This window comes from Chlorocebus sabaeus, chromosome 23, assembly GCF_047675955.1.
Source record: "Chlorocebus sabaeus isolate Y175 chromosome 23, mChlSab1.0.hap1, whole genome shotgun sequence".
Classification (NCBI taxonomy): Eukaryota; Metazoa; Chordata; class Mammalia; order Primates; family Cercopithecidae; genus Chlorocebus; species Chlorocebus sabaeus.
The window spans coordinates 83,165,391-83,182,568 of NC_132926.1; the positions used below are offsets into that span (position 1 = coordinate 83,165,391).

The 17,178-nt window shown below is 33.7% G+C and overlaps 1 protein-coding gene across 2 annotated transcripts in view; it reads left to right on the plus strand.

Moving 5' to 3' along the window:
- The window catches only part of CHD1 (chromodomain helicase DNA binding protein 1), a 73,711-nt gene that overhangs the window by 48,499 nt on the left and 8,034 nt on the right, over positions 1-17,178 (plus strand). Inside the window, exons 24-33 of one of the 2 annotated variants that reach the window (XM_073010792.1) lie at positions 2,967-3,127; positions 4,423-4,464; positions 5,801-5,931; positions 7,025-7,163; positions 7,379-7,529; positions 8,760-8,876; positions 9,665-9,793; positions 10,263-10,526; positions 10,900-11,040; positions 16,275-16,453. In XM_073010792.1, the coding sequence (XP_072866893.1) occupies positions 2,967-3,127; positions 4,423-4,464; positions 5,801-5,931; positions 7,025-7,163; positions 7,379-7,529; positions 8,760-8,876; positions 9,665-9,793; positions 10,263-10,526; positions 10,900-11,040; positions 16,275-16,453 (1,454 nt within the window). The remainder of the gene's footprint in view (positions 1-2,966; positions 3,128-4,422; positions 4,465-5,800; positions 5,932-7,024; positions 7,164-7,378; positions 7,530-8,759; positions 8,877-9,664; positions 9,794-10,262; positions 10,527-10,899; positions 11,041-16,274; positions 16,454-17,178) is intronic. The other variant, XM_073010793.1, reaches the window with a different exon arrangement.

Sequence of the window (17,178 nt, forward strand, 5' to 3'; positions counted from 1 at the left end):
TTTTAAAGATGTTTCTATAAAGTAGAGTATTCAACCTGGACCGATTTTGTTTGTTTCTATGAGGTATCAGTCCATAGTTTTCTTTTCTTGTAATGTCCTTGATTTGATAACGTTTGTCTCATGAAATGAGAAGTGTTTACTCCTCTTGTATTTTATTCATCTTTTCAAAGAACCAGCTCCTGGTTTCATTGATTTTTTTGTGTGTTTTTAATTTCATGAGTTTCTGCAATTTATTATTTCTTCCTTTCTGCTTTTGATTTAATTTGCTCTTTTCTTTCTTTTTTTTTTTTTTTTTTTTTTATTTGGGACAGCATCTTGCTCTGTTGCCAAGGCTGGAGTGCAGTGGCACAATTCTGGCTCACTGCAACCTTAACCTCATGGCCTTAGATGATCCTCCCACAGATGTGTCCCACTACACCCAGCTGATTTTTGTATGCTTTCTGTAGAGATGGGGTTTTGCCACGTTGTCCAGGCTAGTCTGGAATTTCTGGGCTTCAGTGATCCATCCGCCTTGGCCTACCAAAACGTTGGGACTATAGGCGTGAGCCACTGCACCTGGCCTCTTTTATTCAGTTTCTTAAGGTGCAAGCTTAGATATAGAAATGTAATCTCTCTTTTCTAATATCGGCATTTAATGCTACAAATTTTTCTTTAAGCATTGCTTTTTCTGAATCTTCCAAATCTATTTTTATATTTTCCTTAATTTAAAAATATTTTAAAATTTCCCATGTGACTTCTCTTTGACCCATAGGTTTTTTTAGAAGTATGTTTTAAAATGTTCAGGTATTTAGGAGATTTTTCAACTATCTTTGTTAATTATTGGTAATTTAATTCTGTCATGTTCAGAAAGCATACTTTATGTAATTTTAGTTTTTAAACGTTTGGTATTTATTCAGTGGCCTAAGTAAACAAATATCAGATTTTTAAATAACTGTAATAGTGCCATGCCAAGCTATATTGCCAAAAAGGAAAAAATTCTAAGACTAATTTCTTTTTCTATTATCCTTTGGTTTTTAGGATATTATAAAATTATTTGTCTTGATTACTGAGTTTTTTGGTGTTTCCTTAAATTTTAAGCCTGGGGCAAATGAGGGGCTTGCCTCACTCTAGTCCCTGCCCTGCTACCATTCCCCCAAGGGTAGAGTTTTTTGTTTTTATATTCTTGCAACCATATTAGATCTTATTCTGTGCCCTCAATTGAGCAAATGAGAAGGATCTAGCAAGGCTTCCTTCCTGTTTCCACAAAGGTGACTACTCACTTTCTCTAAGGCTGTACCATGGAGAAAAGTTTTGTCCAGTCTTCTACCATGCTGCTTTCTCATGATCACCTAGTGGAAGTTTGTGGCAGAGTGCCTGAGAATGGGTGCAGGTCCTCCGAGTTTTGGCTGTTAGGTCCTATGATCTCACAATAGCCTATACTCAGTCATTAGCAGATTTTAGCTGATACCGTCTTGTATGGTACTTGATTTCTGTCACCTATGCTGTTCACAAATGAGCCACTGTTTGAGTCCTATATCTTTTTCTCTTTTTGTAATCTCTTGTATTTCCTTACATTTAGATGTATAGGTTGCCCTGAAATTTCATCTCTCTGATGTTAAACAGAAGAATTAGGATCCTGTAGATCAGATTTGTTGTTAGAGTAGGAGCAGTGCCCCTACCAAGTTTCTACATAACAGCCAGAAGTGGAGCCAAAAATAATGTTTTTGGCCTAAAAGTAACCATGTATGTTATTTCTTGTTTCTGTTTATTTATTCAAACCCCTAAGTAATTTTGTTTTAGAGTGTGTGAGAATGCGGCATTACATTATGATCTTGTGAAAGGATCAAGGGAGATTAGAAAAAATAAGGTCTAAATACCATTTTTGACTTCATTTAACTTTCAGCATATTAGAGGTTCAGAATATGTGCCAAAGCTTTGGAAAAACTCCCAAGACTTACAGAATGTATGTTTTGATGTATCCCATTAAAATTAATGGATGTTACAAATAGTCTTTTATGTGGGTTCAACTGGCATTTTTTTCTTTCAAATATCTGACTTGTCTAGTTAGAATAGCAATATGTGGATATTAAGCAGAACAGAAAAAAAAGGGACAGTTAATCAATCCGTTCCCCCAGAGATAACGACTAATATTATCACAGTGTACATCATTCCAGTTTTTAAAAATTCATTATCATTTGCCAAATTAAATTGTGGAGTCGTATTAATTTGGAACTTTTTCTTCTTTTTGACAGTATGTCATGAATGTTAATTATTCTACAACCCCGTTTTTTATGGTCTCTTAGCATTCTATCATATAGATTTGTCTGGTCTCTCTTTGATGAGTATTTAGATTATTTGCTTTTTGTTTTTGAGGCAGGATCTCACTGTGTTGCTCAGGCTGAAATGCAGTGGTACAGTCATGGCTCACTGCAGCCTCAACTTCCTGGGGTCAAGTGATCTCCCACCTCAGCCTCTCAAGTAGCTGGAACTGCAGGTGCTTGCTCCAAAAATGCCTCGCTAATATTTTAAATTTTTGGTAGAGACAAGGTGTCACTATGTTGCCTAAGCTGGTCTTGAACTCCTGGGCTCAAGTTATCTTCCTGCCTTGGCCTCCCAGTCATGCTGGGATTACAGGCATGAGCTGTTAAGCTCAGCCACATTTTTCTTTTATGATGTAAATAACTTTATTGATCAGTGTTTCTTCACAGTTCTGATCTCCTCAGGAAAAATGCCTAGAAGTTATGTTGCTGGGTCAGTAGAATAACTTTTGAGGCTTTTGATGTAACATTGTCTCATTACCCTTTAAGTCAAAATACCCACCAGATGTATATATTTTTCTGTTTGCTTTTTAATTTTGTTTATGGAATGTTTTTGATACTTTGAATAACATTTTTAAGATTCTGACCATCTTTTATAATGGCTTTTGCTCCTAAGATAAAAGCTGTTTTTACACTAAGGTTGGGTAAATATTTATTTTCCAATTCCAGATTAGTTTCAATGGAAGTGAAGGGAGGCGCAGTAGAAGTAGGAGATACTCTGGATCTGATAGTGATTCCATCTCAGAAGGGAAAAGGCCAAAGAAACGGGGAAGACCACGGACTATTCCTCGCGAGAATATTAAAGGATTTAGTGATGCAGAAATTAGGCGGTAAGATGATATAAGACAATCGCTTCAACTTAGTTTTAGTAGAGTGTGAAACTAAAATATAAAAATTCCATAATTTTCAAAAATTGTGATGAAGTTTTAGAAGAGGCAAATGTATGTTATTTGAGTAGGAATTGGGTGGTTCTGCTTTTGGGTATTATAACTGAACAAGTTTAGTGTCTTACCTTTGCGTGTTATTTATTTATTGCTAAACTACTTAGGCTGCAAAATTTTTTTTATTAATTTGACTCAGAATAGTGATCCTTTTGAATAATAAAAGTGTTTATGATACTTTTGGTTTTTTATTAAAATTTTTTATTAAAAATTCTCACTACGTTTAGGACTCCCAGTTACTAATATTTTGTAGAAGTTCTGTATTTTTCTAGTTTCTTAACACCAAGGTAATTTCCTTTTTGAAAATAACCCTGTTATAAAACCTTTTCTGATATGTTGAAGTAGGAATTGAGGTGAGGTAAGATTGACCATGCAGGATAAATTGTAATGTCCATTCAGAATGTTTATATATACACATTTATTTAGGGGGAATGGGATAACAGCTTACTTTTGTTTGTGTAATAGTTTTGGATGTGAAATTTATTAAAATCTTGTTCAGTTTTGTATTTTGAAAGTTTGTTTCTTACAAGCCATTGTAACTTTTTTCTTTTAAATCTTAGACCTGACAAAATTCTTCCTCATTCTTTCTACCAGAAAACTTAATACATTGTTAGCCTTTTTTAAAGGTACCGACCACCTGAATTGCTGGACTTTTCGTCTTTAGTTGAGGAAGCATTTCGACTTCTACTTTACCTGGATATTTTTCCTCATTTACTAACCACTTATGTAGCTTTCTTAAGTAAAATTTTAATTTTTCATTGTTGTAATACCACGCATCTGAATTAAAGCCATTCAGTAAATTTTTATCAGCACTTGGAATGTGAAGAAGTGTAATATAATTAATAATTATTATGGAGACACTTCCTCTGGTAGCTTCAGACCTTTTTTGGTCTTATGAAAATAATAAAGTAATTTTTAAAACAAAATTTAGCTTCTATTGTTTTATTTATACTGATATCTCTAAACATCATCCTGGGTGTTAAAATATGCCTTGTCTTACCTGCTGTATCTTAATGTTTTAACATTTTTGTTTTTAGCATAGTTGATTCATTCTTCTTAGATAACAGTGCCTTGAATTAATTTTTATACTAACAAGTACCTTCTTATATCTGTAAATATTAGAAATACCTATATTTTTAGTGAATACTGAAGCTCACATTTACCAAACAATTATTTTCTCTTAGGTTTATCAAGAGCTATAAGAAATTTGGTGGTCCTCTGGAAAGGTAAATACGTTTATTATTCTCATAGAATAATGGAATGTGTTACATGCTGTCAGCTTTGTGTTAACATTCAGTTTAGCTACTTTGTTAAATTTGCTTTTAATCGGCATTTACAAAATTAATGTACAAGACAAATTTCAGATTGATTTTAAAAATGTTTTTATACTATCTTTAATTTCTAGTCTCAAATTTCTTTCCTGTAAATGAAGTTATTTATACAATACATGTTTAAATTGCACTTTTATGACTGTAAGGCACTTTTTACAGTCTTTATCTCATTTTTCATCAATAACTTAAAAGTAGCATAAGCAGATTTATCCATAGAAGGGCTGAGTTGCTAATCCAGTCTTTTTTTTTTTTTTTGAATGGAGTCTCACTCTGTCTGCCAGGCTGGAGTGCAGTGGCACGATCTCGGCTCACTGCAACCTCCGCCTCCTGGTTTTATGTGATTCTCCTCCTTCAGCCTCTCAAGCAGCTAGGACTACCGGGGTGTGCCACCACATCCAGCTAATTTTTTTTTTTTTTTTTTTAAGTAGAGACTGTTTCATCATGTGGTCCAGGTTAGTCTAGAACTCCTGACCTCAGGTGATCTGCCCGCCTCAGCTTCCCAAAGGCTAGCACAGCCTTTTAACCAGCTCTGCTTTCCCTAACTAGAGATATTTTCTTAATTTTCTCGAATTCATTCTCTTATTATACAAACTGTATTGAAATTCAAATTAAGACAGTTTTTTGAAGTTATCAAATAATCTCACTAAGTATTGTGATTTGGATATTCTTTGCCCTTTGTTGTGGTCAACCCACTGTCTGCATATAGACCAGCAAAGACTCAAATGAGTTTATTTTTTATCTAAAAAATCCCTTCAAAAATAGACATATTTTCTGTTTCATTTTGAGATGGCATACTTAAAATATAACAAAATACTTGCATAATTATTTTAGATGAACAAAAGTCTTAAATATTAATCATTCATATTATTTGGTGCAGAGGAATAAAAAGTTACGGAACTTTACTCAGCTTTTTTGTTTATAATTATAAAAGTTCACCACTTCATTTTGAACATCTTAAAATTTGATCAGTTATTAAAAGCTTTTATAGAATTGGTATGTAATCTTCCATTTGCTCTCTAATTAAGTAAACTTATTATTGAAGATATAAATGAATTGTTTCTCTGCCACATTGTCCTGGTTTTCATGTGCTTCCTGCCATTTATATGAACAAGAATATATAGAGCATGCAGTAGAGTAGCATTTAGATCTTGAAATAGAGTGAAACTTAGTTTCTTCAATGGCACCACTTCATTTAACATATTTACCTGAAAATTGGATTATTTTGTTACAGATTAGATGCAATTGCTCGAGATGCTGAATTAGTTGATAAGTCGGAAACAGACCTTAGACGACTGGGAGAATTGGTACATAATGGTTGCATTAAAGCTTTAAAGGATAGTTCTTCAGGAACAGAACGAACAGGTAACATTAAAATGAGAGTGATTTAAAAGAGAAGTAAATGAAAGTTTCAAAACATGCTTTGTTGAGCTAGATATTATATCTTAAATTATCTATTCATCAGTCTCAAAAGATTATTTATGAAACAAAGTAAAGCCATTCTGGGTAATAGGAAATGGAGAACAGAATGGCAATTTGAAGGCAGTAGAATCTGTTTTTAATTCCGCTGACATTTTCTGTCTGAGAGGTAAGGTCAGAAATTACTGTTTTATGTCAGTTATATATATGTGTGTGTGTGTGTGTGTGTGTATACATACATGTATATGTATACATACACGTATATACACATATATACATTCATAGCTATATGTGTATATACACACACAATACAATATGTATAGTGTCTATAGGGTTTTTTATTATAGATGACTGGGAAAATATAATGCAAATATACATATATGATATTGGTTTGGTACATAATTATTTTATTATTATGCTTATTTTACAGTTCATTTACCTGAATAAAAATATTTACATAAGATTTAATAAGCAGGCCAGTCATAGTGGCTCATACCTGTAATCCCAGCACTTGGGGAGGCTGAGATGGGGGTTTAGCTTGAACCCAGGAGTTTGAGACCAGCCTGGGCAACATAATGAGACCCCGTGTCTAAGAAAAATGAAAAAATAAAAATTAGCAGGGTGTGATTGTGCATGCTTGTATTCTCAGTTACTTGTGAATTGAGGGTTGCTTTAGCCCAGGAGGTTGAGGCTGCAGTGAGCAATGATTGTACCACTGCACTTCCAGCCTGGGTGACAGAGCGAGACCCTGAGTTATCATCCTATAATTCTTTATTTAGAGGTTGATGGTATTAATAGATTGATCCATCTTATGTAATTGGTAAAACACTTAGATAAATACTTTTCGTGAATCTACATCTGCTAGATTATAATCACTAGTTCATATGTAATGAAATTTAAGGTTTTCCAGTAATCTCTTAATAACATAAATAAAGAATACTTATTGTTAAATAACATAAGTAATAGCATCAGTTGCTTGGTGTTTTATAGAATTATGTTTTATACTTTTAAAAATACTCTTTTTAAAAAAAAAATCAAGGTGGTAGACTCGGAAAAGTGAAGGGTCCAACATTCCGAATATCAGGAGTACAGGTGAATGCCAAGCTAGTCATCTCCCATGAAGAAGAATTAATACCTTTGCACAAATCCATTCCTTCTGATCCAGAAGAAAGAAAGCAGTGAGTTACTTATTTTCTCCATTGTAAGATTTTTCTTAGTCAATAATTACAAAATGAATGTGCTTAATTTTTATGGTGTTATTGCCTAGTTATGAAAAAAAAAATCAAAGAAATAAAACATAGTATTTTAAAGTTCTAATGACTCACGCTTTTCAAAATTAATTTTTCAGTAAGGCAATTACAAACTTACCATTAGTTATTAACTTTAATGCCAGGTATACTATCCCATGCCACACAAAGGCAGCTCATTTTGATATAGACTGGGGCAAAGAAGATGATTCCAATTTGTTAATTGGCATCTATGAATATGGATATGGAAGCTGGGAAATGATTAAAATGGATCCTGACCTCAGTCTTACACACAAGGTACTTCTATTTCTTGATTCTGTTGACCATTCATGTTTAATTTATTCTAATTCTTACTTTTAAATTATGTTGGAAATAATGGAAATATGTAAACCAAGGCTCTAGCTAGTTGTGTGACCTTGGTGTATTTAGAAGATGCCTTGCATGAAAAGATCAAATGTAAATGATTTCTGAGATTTTGCATTACTGTGAAATTATATGTTATTAAGGCAGTAGGTGTATTATTTTTCAGATTATTAGGTTAAAAGTTTTATTCTATCAAAAATTTTTTGATGCCTAGTAGATGTACATATTTTTGGAGGCGTGTGATAATTTGATACAATCATATAATATGTAGAGATGAAATCAGGGTAACTGGGACATTATCACCTTAAATATTTATCATTACACTAGGAACATTCAAATGATTCTTTTCTAGCTATTTTATAATGTATAGATTATTGCTAACTATAGTCACCCTACTCATCTATCAAACACTAGGTCTTATTTCTTCTATCTAACTATATATTTGTACCGATTCATCATTAATTTTATTATTCCAGTAAGACAAAATCATTAAAATCTTTTATATATTTTTTTAAAAACATCGGTATTTTAGTATTTTTGGTCATTTGGTTGCACCGTGCTAGCTGAAATCTTTTTTTTTTTTTTTGGCCTAAAACGGGAAACACTGGGAGAACTTCCTTATTGTTTATACTTATGTGTTGGGAACCTTTAGATATTGGTGCTTTGTTACTGTGAAGAAAAAATTAAGTAGTCTAGATTCCCCTATAAAACTTTCCTCCCAGTGTATGCTTTAGGTCTTCTTCTAGAAAGATGACATCTTGTATTCTAGGAATTTTTTTGTACATTATATATAAATACACTTTTACTGAGAAGGGAGGGCATTTAAGGATTATATAACATGGAATAACAGTGGATGTTAAGTACACTTTTGTATATTTGAAGGAAATTTACGACCTCATACTTTCTATTTCCATTTTGAAAGATAATATGAGGGTATTTAAAGTATATTTAGAATTCATTCTCAGAAAAATTAAATCTTTGGCTCTGGCATAGGTATAAAAAATGTATTTTGCATTGAGTTTATTCCTACAAATACTAATAATTGAAACTTGTTGGTGAACTATATGTGTGTATATATATATTTAAATGGTTAAGCATGTTTTACCCAATAAATTTCTCATGTTATTTATTAAGACAATGTGAAAACGTTAATTGCTTTTTCAGATTCTTCCAGATGATCCTGATAAAAAACCACAAGCAAAACAGTTGCAGACCCGTGCAGACTACCTCATCAAATTACTTAGTAGAGATCTTGCAAAAAAAGAAGCTCTTTCTGGTGCGGTAAGTTAAGGCCCACATGCCTAAGACCAGTTTACTTTTTAGTAAGATAAATTTCGTTTACTTGACCATGCTAAACATCTGAAGTCAATATGAGCTTATATAAATAGATTTTTCTATAATTAAGTAGTTTTATTTGATCTTGCCATATTCAAATTTTACCTTAAATTATCTCGGCATACATGTTAAAACTGGTGAATCATAGCTTTTAGAAGTAGGATTGATTTTTTTCTAGTTTTGGAGAGGGATAAAGAAAATTCGTTTAGAGTGTGGAGTGCTTTTTGAGAAGTCAAGCCTGCATAGCCTACATGACTGTTTTACTTGGAGTCATTAGAGTGCTTAAGGGACAGCATCATAGCTTGCCGAGCTTACTGAAAAAGAACAAAACAGACATCAAAAAGGAGGTGATTGGAAACTTAGAGCAACCGTTAGAAGTTTACCTATGACCATAATGTCAGTAACTACCTGTAGCATTAAAAATCATTCCTAATGCTGTCTCTTGTGCTATTGAATTAAGCTGAAGGTGATAATAATCTCAGAGGACAAAAAATTGTTTCTACTTCTCTCTGATTCTTTTTTTAAAGGAATAATAGTTGGCTAGTATTTTTTATTTACATTAATATTATATTTGACTCATTAAGTTATAGCACCTTTTTTGAGTTTCTAATGTTGGTACAGCTTATTACCAATATACTAAGGATCAGGTAGGTATATGTATTCTAGCCATTGGATTTAAAGTTTTTAAAAATGAAATCTGTAGAATTGGTTAAAATTAAAATAATGATTTTTAGGGAAGTTCAAAGAGGAGAAAAGCAAGAGCTAAGAAGAATAAAGCAATGAAGTCTATAAAAGTGAAAGAGGAAATAAAGAGTGATTCTTCTCCTTTGCCTTCAGAGAAGTCTGATGAAGATGATGATAAAGTAAGAATGTGTTTTAGAACAACAACCTTTTCTATGGAAAGGGAATTATGGCATGTTTTTGTGTACTTTACATTTAAAATTTGAACTAGTCCCTTAAAATTTGTATTTTAGGTACTGAAGACTGTGTGTGTGTGTGTGTGCGCGCGCACTTATGGTTCATGACATAGTCTCATTTATAGAACAGAATTCTAACTATCCAGTAGATATTATATAGCACTAGAGGCATAGAGCAAAGGTCCTTCCTTTTCAAACATTTGCCAGTTCGATGAGCTTCTGTCTCCTTTAATTGTATTATGAACTTGAACGGGACTGGCTTTATAGGAAGGTAAACATTGCATGTATAATTATTAGGGGGATTCTGGGCTGTCTTTCAGAATCCACATACATGCAATCTGTAGTCATGTGAAAAAAAAATTAGTCATTGTTAAAATTTGGTTAGTAATACATTGGCCATACTTGCACTTTTCAGGATGAGATCAGTTCTGTGAAACATCCAAATAAAAAAATTAAAACAGAAAGAGACAGTGAAGAAAAACCTGAGCCAGATGTTTTTATAAAGAAGGAACCAGAAGAAAAGAGGGAAGCAAAAGAAAAGGAGAATAAAAAAGAACTTAAAAGGGAGATAAAAGAAAAAGAGGATAAGAAAGATATAAAGGAAAAAGATTTTAAAGAAAAAAGAGAAAACAAAGTAAAAGAAGCTATACAGAAAGAAAAAGACATAAAGGAAGAAAAGGTATGCAAATCATAATAAAAAATAGAAAGTAAAAACAATCAGCATATTTACATTTTAGGAGACTAAATTGCATATCAGCCGATGCTAGTCTCAATAACTGAGTTCTTCAGAAGCATGTGTGGGTATGCAGTAGAGGAGAATAATAGGTCTGAACACTCTTTCATGTTTTACCTTCAGAGTAACATTACAGAGTAGCTTTGGTTGTTTCCCCAAATGAAATTGGGGAAAAAAAATTAAAATAGATGAGGATATTCAATGAGAATGAGCACTTGTAGGATAAAATGAGACAGTAATTATTTTCTGGAAGTGTTAGTCATTTTGCCTTTGTTGCTATTGGGGTTTTGTTTTTGTTTTCTTTTCACTTTTTCTTTAGTTGAGCGAATCCAAGTCTGATGGTAGGGAAAGATCCAAGAAATCTTCAGTGTCAGATGCTCCAGTTCATATCACGGCAAGTGGTGAACCAGTTCCCATTTCTGAAGAATCTGAAGAGCTGGATCAGAAGACATTCAGCATTGTAAGCCTTTGACTTTCTGATTATTAGTACTAAATCATGTAACATTTAAGTTGAAGTTTGTCATTTATAGCTTTTAATTTAGAACTGCATTTGAATTTATTGTAGATTAGATTGATATAAGCAATATATTTAAAATTTGAAGGCTTCCTTTTTTTTTTTTTTTTTTTTTTTTTTTTTGAGTTAGCATCTTACTCTGTCACCCATGCTGGAGTGCAGTGGTGTAGTCACAGCCGATTGCAGGCTCACCTTTCTGGGCTCAGGCGCTCCTCCTGCCTCAGCCTCTCGAGTAACTGGGACTAGAGACATGTGCCATACACCCAGCTAATTTTTAGTTTTTTTGTAAAGATGGGGATTTTTTTATATCACCCAGGCTTGTCTTGAATTCCTTGGTGAAAAGGAGATAAGCCTGGGTGTGGTGGCTCACACCTGTAAGCACTTTGGGAGGCTGAGGCGGTGGATCACCTGAGGTCAGGACTTTGAGACCAACCTGGCCAACATGATGAAACTCCAAATACAAAACTCTAATACAAAATTAGCTGGGCGTGGTGGTGGGCGCCTGTAATCTCAGCTACTCTGGAGGCTGAGGCAGGAGAATTGCTGGAACCCAGAAGGCTAAGGTTGCTGTGAGCTGAGATTGCACCATTGCACTTCACGTGACTACGTGCCCGGGCCGGCAACAGTGAGACTCTATCTCAAAAAAAAACAAAAAAAACAAAAAAAAACAAGGGAGATAAAAGGAGGCCAAGGTGGGCCCAGGTACTGGGATTACAGGCTTGAGTTATCATGCCCAGCTGGTGTCTTAAATTTAGAAGCAATTCAGAGAGACTTTTTAAGAAAGACTTTAAGAAGAGGGGTTTAACAAGTACTTTGAGTGTATTTGTTTTCCTCCAGCTCATATTTCAAATTTTTAAATTCCCGAATGCCATTAAAAAATAAAATAGGCCAGGCGCGGTGGCTCAAGCCTGTAATCCCAGCACTTTGGGAGGCCGAGACGGGCGGATCATGAGGTCAGGAGATCGAGACCATCCTGGCTAACACGACGAAACCCTGTCTCTACTAAAAAAACCACAAAAAACTAGCCGGGCGAGGTGGCGGGCGCCTGTAGTCCCAGCTACTCGGGAGGCTGAGGCAGGAGAATGGCGTGAACCCGGGAGGCAGAGCTTGCAGTGAGCTGAGATCCGGCCACTGCACTCCGGCCTGGGCGACAAAGCGAGACTCTGTCTCAAAAAAATAAAAATAAAAATAAAAATAAAAATAAAAAAAATAAAATAAAATAAAATAAATATGTGTATATACACACACATGTATATGTAATTGTGCTTGTTATCTATGGTGAAGGACTAGTTTTTTTGCCAGTCTTTTGCAGACCAATATTTTTTTAAAAAAATACAGTAAGAGTGAAATGTTTCACTAGAAAAGTAAAATAAGAAAAAATTATGTACAAAATATGAGCCTAATGTTTTGTTAGTAGATGCAGTAGCTGTAAAGTTGCATTGTCAAATTATACGACTTTCTAAACAGGTTCAATTTTTGTACCTATGTATGTTGTTTTGGACTGGCAATATCTCTTGTCTAAAATATACTGATTCTGCATGTTGTCATGCCTTTGTGTTCCTCAAAGTGAGGGAGAAACTATGTGTGCCTTTTCTAAAGACTTTATTTACTGAAGATATTTATAATTTTTGTATTTATTTATAATTTACTCAATGTATATATTCATAATTTATTTACTGAATATTATTGTATACTTACGTAATTACATAATATAACAGTATGTATGTGGTTAATAGTACTGACTCTTGAGGCAGAATGCTGCTATTTGGAAAGTAAGTATGAAGATTAAATGAATTGGTACATGTAAAGTTTGCAGATCAGTGCTGTCTTCAGAAAAGCTCAGAAAGCTCAGAAATTGATAGTGATTGTGAGACTAAAAAGTCCAATTGCAGAGCAAAACCAGGAAGGAATAATAATTTTAGAGAAAAAAGCCAAGTGGTATGAGACAGATACGTAGTTTGGCCTTAACTAGGACTAGGAAATGTTTCCTTACAGGCCACAACTGAAGGTAACATTTGTAGTCTGATATATAAATGTATCATGTTTATATATAGTTACAATATATACAAATTTATATATAAATATATAGTCCTATATTTCCTTTTTAGAGAATGCATGACAACATGCATTTCTAGAATCTGAATCTTTTGTACCAGTTGGAGCAGTTAACGTACTTCAGTCACTTGTTAGACTTGGTTGTTAGTTTTATCACTAGTATTAATCAAATGCTATACTTCAAAGAGGGAAAATTTCACCTTCTAAAATTGTATTTGTTTTTGACCCATTATGTCCTTCTAGATCCCCAGCTTACCCTCTTGTCCTGCCTTCTCTTCTTTTGCACCATGACTAGACAGTGCTGATTTAATGAACCCACTAATGTATTTCCTACTGATTGCACAACATGCCCTAATATAGTTCAAATATTGTTCATGCCCTTTAAATATATTGGTTCTTACCAGTCTTCTTGTTCTCCCTACTTTGAGCTGTTGACATTCTTCCAGTCACTGAGAATATTGGAGACACTCAAAGCTGCTGTGGCTCCTATCTTCCATTTTATTTATTTGAGCCATATGTTTTATCTCTGGACTTTTATTTTTATCTCCTCTGCAGATTCACAGGTTGGGATTTCTTCTCTCTTTTTCAAGGGTAACTGTTTTTTTGTTTTTGTTTTTTGTCTACTCTGTATTGGGTGGGACTCGGGGGAGGTGGTATTCTTTTGCTTTTTTGAAGTGAAAACATTAAACTCTTCACTTGAGCTACTTCCCCTTCTCTCTGTGGTCCACTAATGAATTAGGTGAGATTGTACCTTTTGCCACTTTTTTTCCCCCACATTTCTTTTTTAGTTTTCTTACTTTTTCATGTAACTGCTGGAATGGAAAAATTCCTACTGTGCACAATGCATGAATTTTTTCTCCATTGATCTTAAATGATATTGTGTGTATCATGGAAATGAAGACCGGAATAGTTCTTAAACATGGACTCCGGAGCCAGACTTTCTGGCTTGTATAGGATTTTACCTCTAAGTAAGAAATTCCATTGTATTTGGGAATAGCTCTAAATAATTATGAAAATCAATGGCCTTTTCTAGGTCGTCACTCTCTAAACATATTTGCTTCATTTGGCACCTTGGTTTTCCTTATCTTTTACTGGTTGTCTTCCTAAGTGACAGTATAATTTAGCAGTCAAGAAAGAGCACAGAGTCTGAGGTCAGTTAGAGCTGGATTTGACAGATGTCATTTTATTCTAAGTTTCAGTTTCTTCTATAAAATAGATTAAATACTACTGCAAAGGACTATTGTCAGGGTCTATTCTTATTGCTTCCATCCTGCTCATACCTCCGTTGGCACTCCACATAGCAACCAGAGTAATCATGACTTAGAGGGAGAATAAAGTCCCACCATTATATTTCTGTGCTTAAAACACTCCAATGGCTTTCTGTCTCATGTAGGAGAAAAGATTCTTAGCCTGAAACCAACCTCGTAGCATCTAGTCACCTCCCATCATTGCCGGCCACTTCTCTCACTTACTTGGTTCCAGCGACACTGGTGTTCATACTTCTTTTTAAAACATATCAAGCAAGTTTTAGGGCATTCATGTTTGTTTTTTCCTCTACTTGGAATGGCTTACTCCTTCATTTTCTTTAGATGTCCTCTCAAACATTGCCCTTCTCTGAAATCTTGTATAAGATAGGAAGCTCCCTGCACTTTATTGCTTTATTTTTCTTTATCACAGTTGTTGTCACCTGACACACTATTTCTTCTTTATTTATTGGCTCTCTAGTGTTATGCTAGATTCCAGGTTCCATAAAGGCAGGATCTGTTTTAGTTACAGCTCTATTTCCTGGGTCTGGAACAATATCTAGAACATAGTATGTACTAAACTGACATATGTTGGATAAATTATTTTCTAACAGAATATAAACTGCCAAAGTTGAACAAAAAATAGGAAACATAAAGAACAGCAATGAATAAACTAAAAGTTAGAAAGGAAATTAAAGATTTTCTTAAAGCATCAGATCTGACTGAATTTTAATTTTCTTTATAATAAGAGAGGTCCTTCAGAGCAGTGGTGTGAGGATTTATTATTTTATTTTTTTGAGATACGGTCTCACGCTTGCCCAGGCTGTAGTGCCAGTGGCATGATCACAGCTCATTGCAGTCTCCTGGGTTCAAGCAGTCCTCCCACCTTGACCTCTTGAGTAGCTGGGACTACATGTGTGTGCCACCATACTTGGCTAATTTTTTTTGTTTTTTTTTTTTTGGTATAGAATCAGAGTCTCACTGTTGCCCAGACTGGTCTCAAACTCCTGGACTCAAGTGATCCTCCCGCTTCAGCCTCCCAAAGTGCTGGGGTTACAGGCATGAGCCACCACACCTGGCCCGATTTCTTAATAAAGATTATCTAAATGTATTGTCTGATGTTGACCCATCATCCTTATATACCTAGAACTAAACCAGCTTGCTTTCTGTGAATATAATGTTAATTTTTAATTTGTTTTTGCATTTACAAATTTTATCTGAAGGTTCCCTTGTTAGTAATATTTTTATTTTGATTTTGGTAGAAGGTTGTAGTTCCTATTGCTACAATAAAACATGCAGTTCTTAATATGTCAGCCTTTTATAAGCATGTCAGGAATGTACAGGCCAAGGAAAAAGTTACCCTTTGACCCTGTATTCCCCAACCACCCAAAATATGAAGAGCAAGTCATTATTGCCACCTTCTGTTGTTGCAAAAGTTTAGAAGAATAGACAGTTATATATATAGCTATATTGATTTTAATAGTTTTGCTAAAATCATTTTACCCTGTATTTAGTGGATAGTAGGGTATATTAAGTTATACTCTGAAATATTTTTACTCTCTTTTAATATTCTATATTTGACTCCTTATAATAGTGTGCTACAGTATAAAAAATAACCATTTATGTAGAAGCTAAGTAAAATCCAAAACTTTTACTTACTCAAATACTAATTTTAAATGATAACAGAAAGGCTTACTTTCCTGAAAAAAATCTAAAGGGGAAAGAACCCTGATGTATAAGATTTGTGAAGTGAGATTTAATTGCTTATTTTGCTATCAAACAGTGTTATAATATTCATGTAAATATCATTGAAGGAGGTAGATCTTGTTGACTTTAGATTTTTAATACATGTGTTTATATTCTTGTTTTCTCATTTTAAAGTGTAAAGAAAGAATGAGGCCTGTTAAAGCAGCTTTGAAACAACTTGATAGGCCTGAGAAAGGCCTTTCAGAAAGAGAACAACTAGAACATACTAGACAATGTTTAATAAAAATTGGAGACCATATCACAGAATGTCTAAAAGAGTATACAAATCCTGAACAAATTAAGCAATGGAGAAAGTAAGTGATACACTTTTCAGGAAGTGTTAAATTTGTATTATGTAACTGTCTTTTGTTTTTCTGTTTTCTTTCCTGATTCTGAAGTTTAGGGAACAAGATAATTTTTAAAGAGGTAACCTGCAGATGATTGTTTTAATTTTTCTCCCTTTAATGTTAAAGTTTTTTATTTATGAGTGGTTACTTAGGTATCATGGTATGTAACAAGTGGCATCTCTGCCTTTAAAGAAATAGTGACAGCTGTTTCATTAAAATTCAGATTGCATTTTATTTGAAAAAGTCTTTGCAATTTACCAAATTATTATCGGTAATATCTTTTGAAGTTGATGTTCCCACAGAGTTTATTGTTGCATGAATTTAGCAATTTACATCCTGGATACATGTATAAAGTTGTAAAAATTAACATCCTCAAGCAATGTAAAATGCAAAAATTAGGAAAATAAAAGTAATGTAGTGCATTATTCTTAAAGCTAAATTTAGCTAATCTAAAGGATTATATTTAATTTCTTCTCTACTTTTTTTAGTGTAAAAATGCTTGGCTTCTATCTTTTACATTTAACCGGAAATACAAAATTTGAAAGCCTGGCAACTTCTCATTTGAATAATACCTTTTGCCAAGAATGGGTTATCATTTTTGGAGGACCACTGAATGAAAATATTTAGTTGTATCTTACACACCAATATTTGAATTCTTGTAATTAGGGCTTAGATTTTTGAGGTTCAAAGAG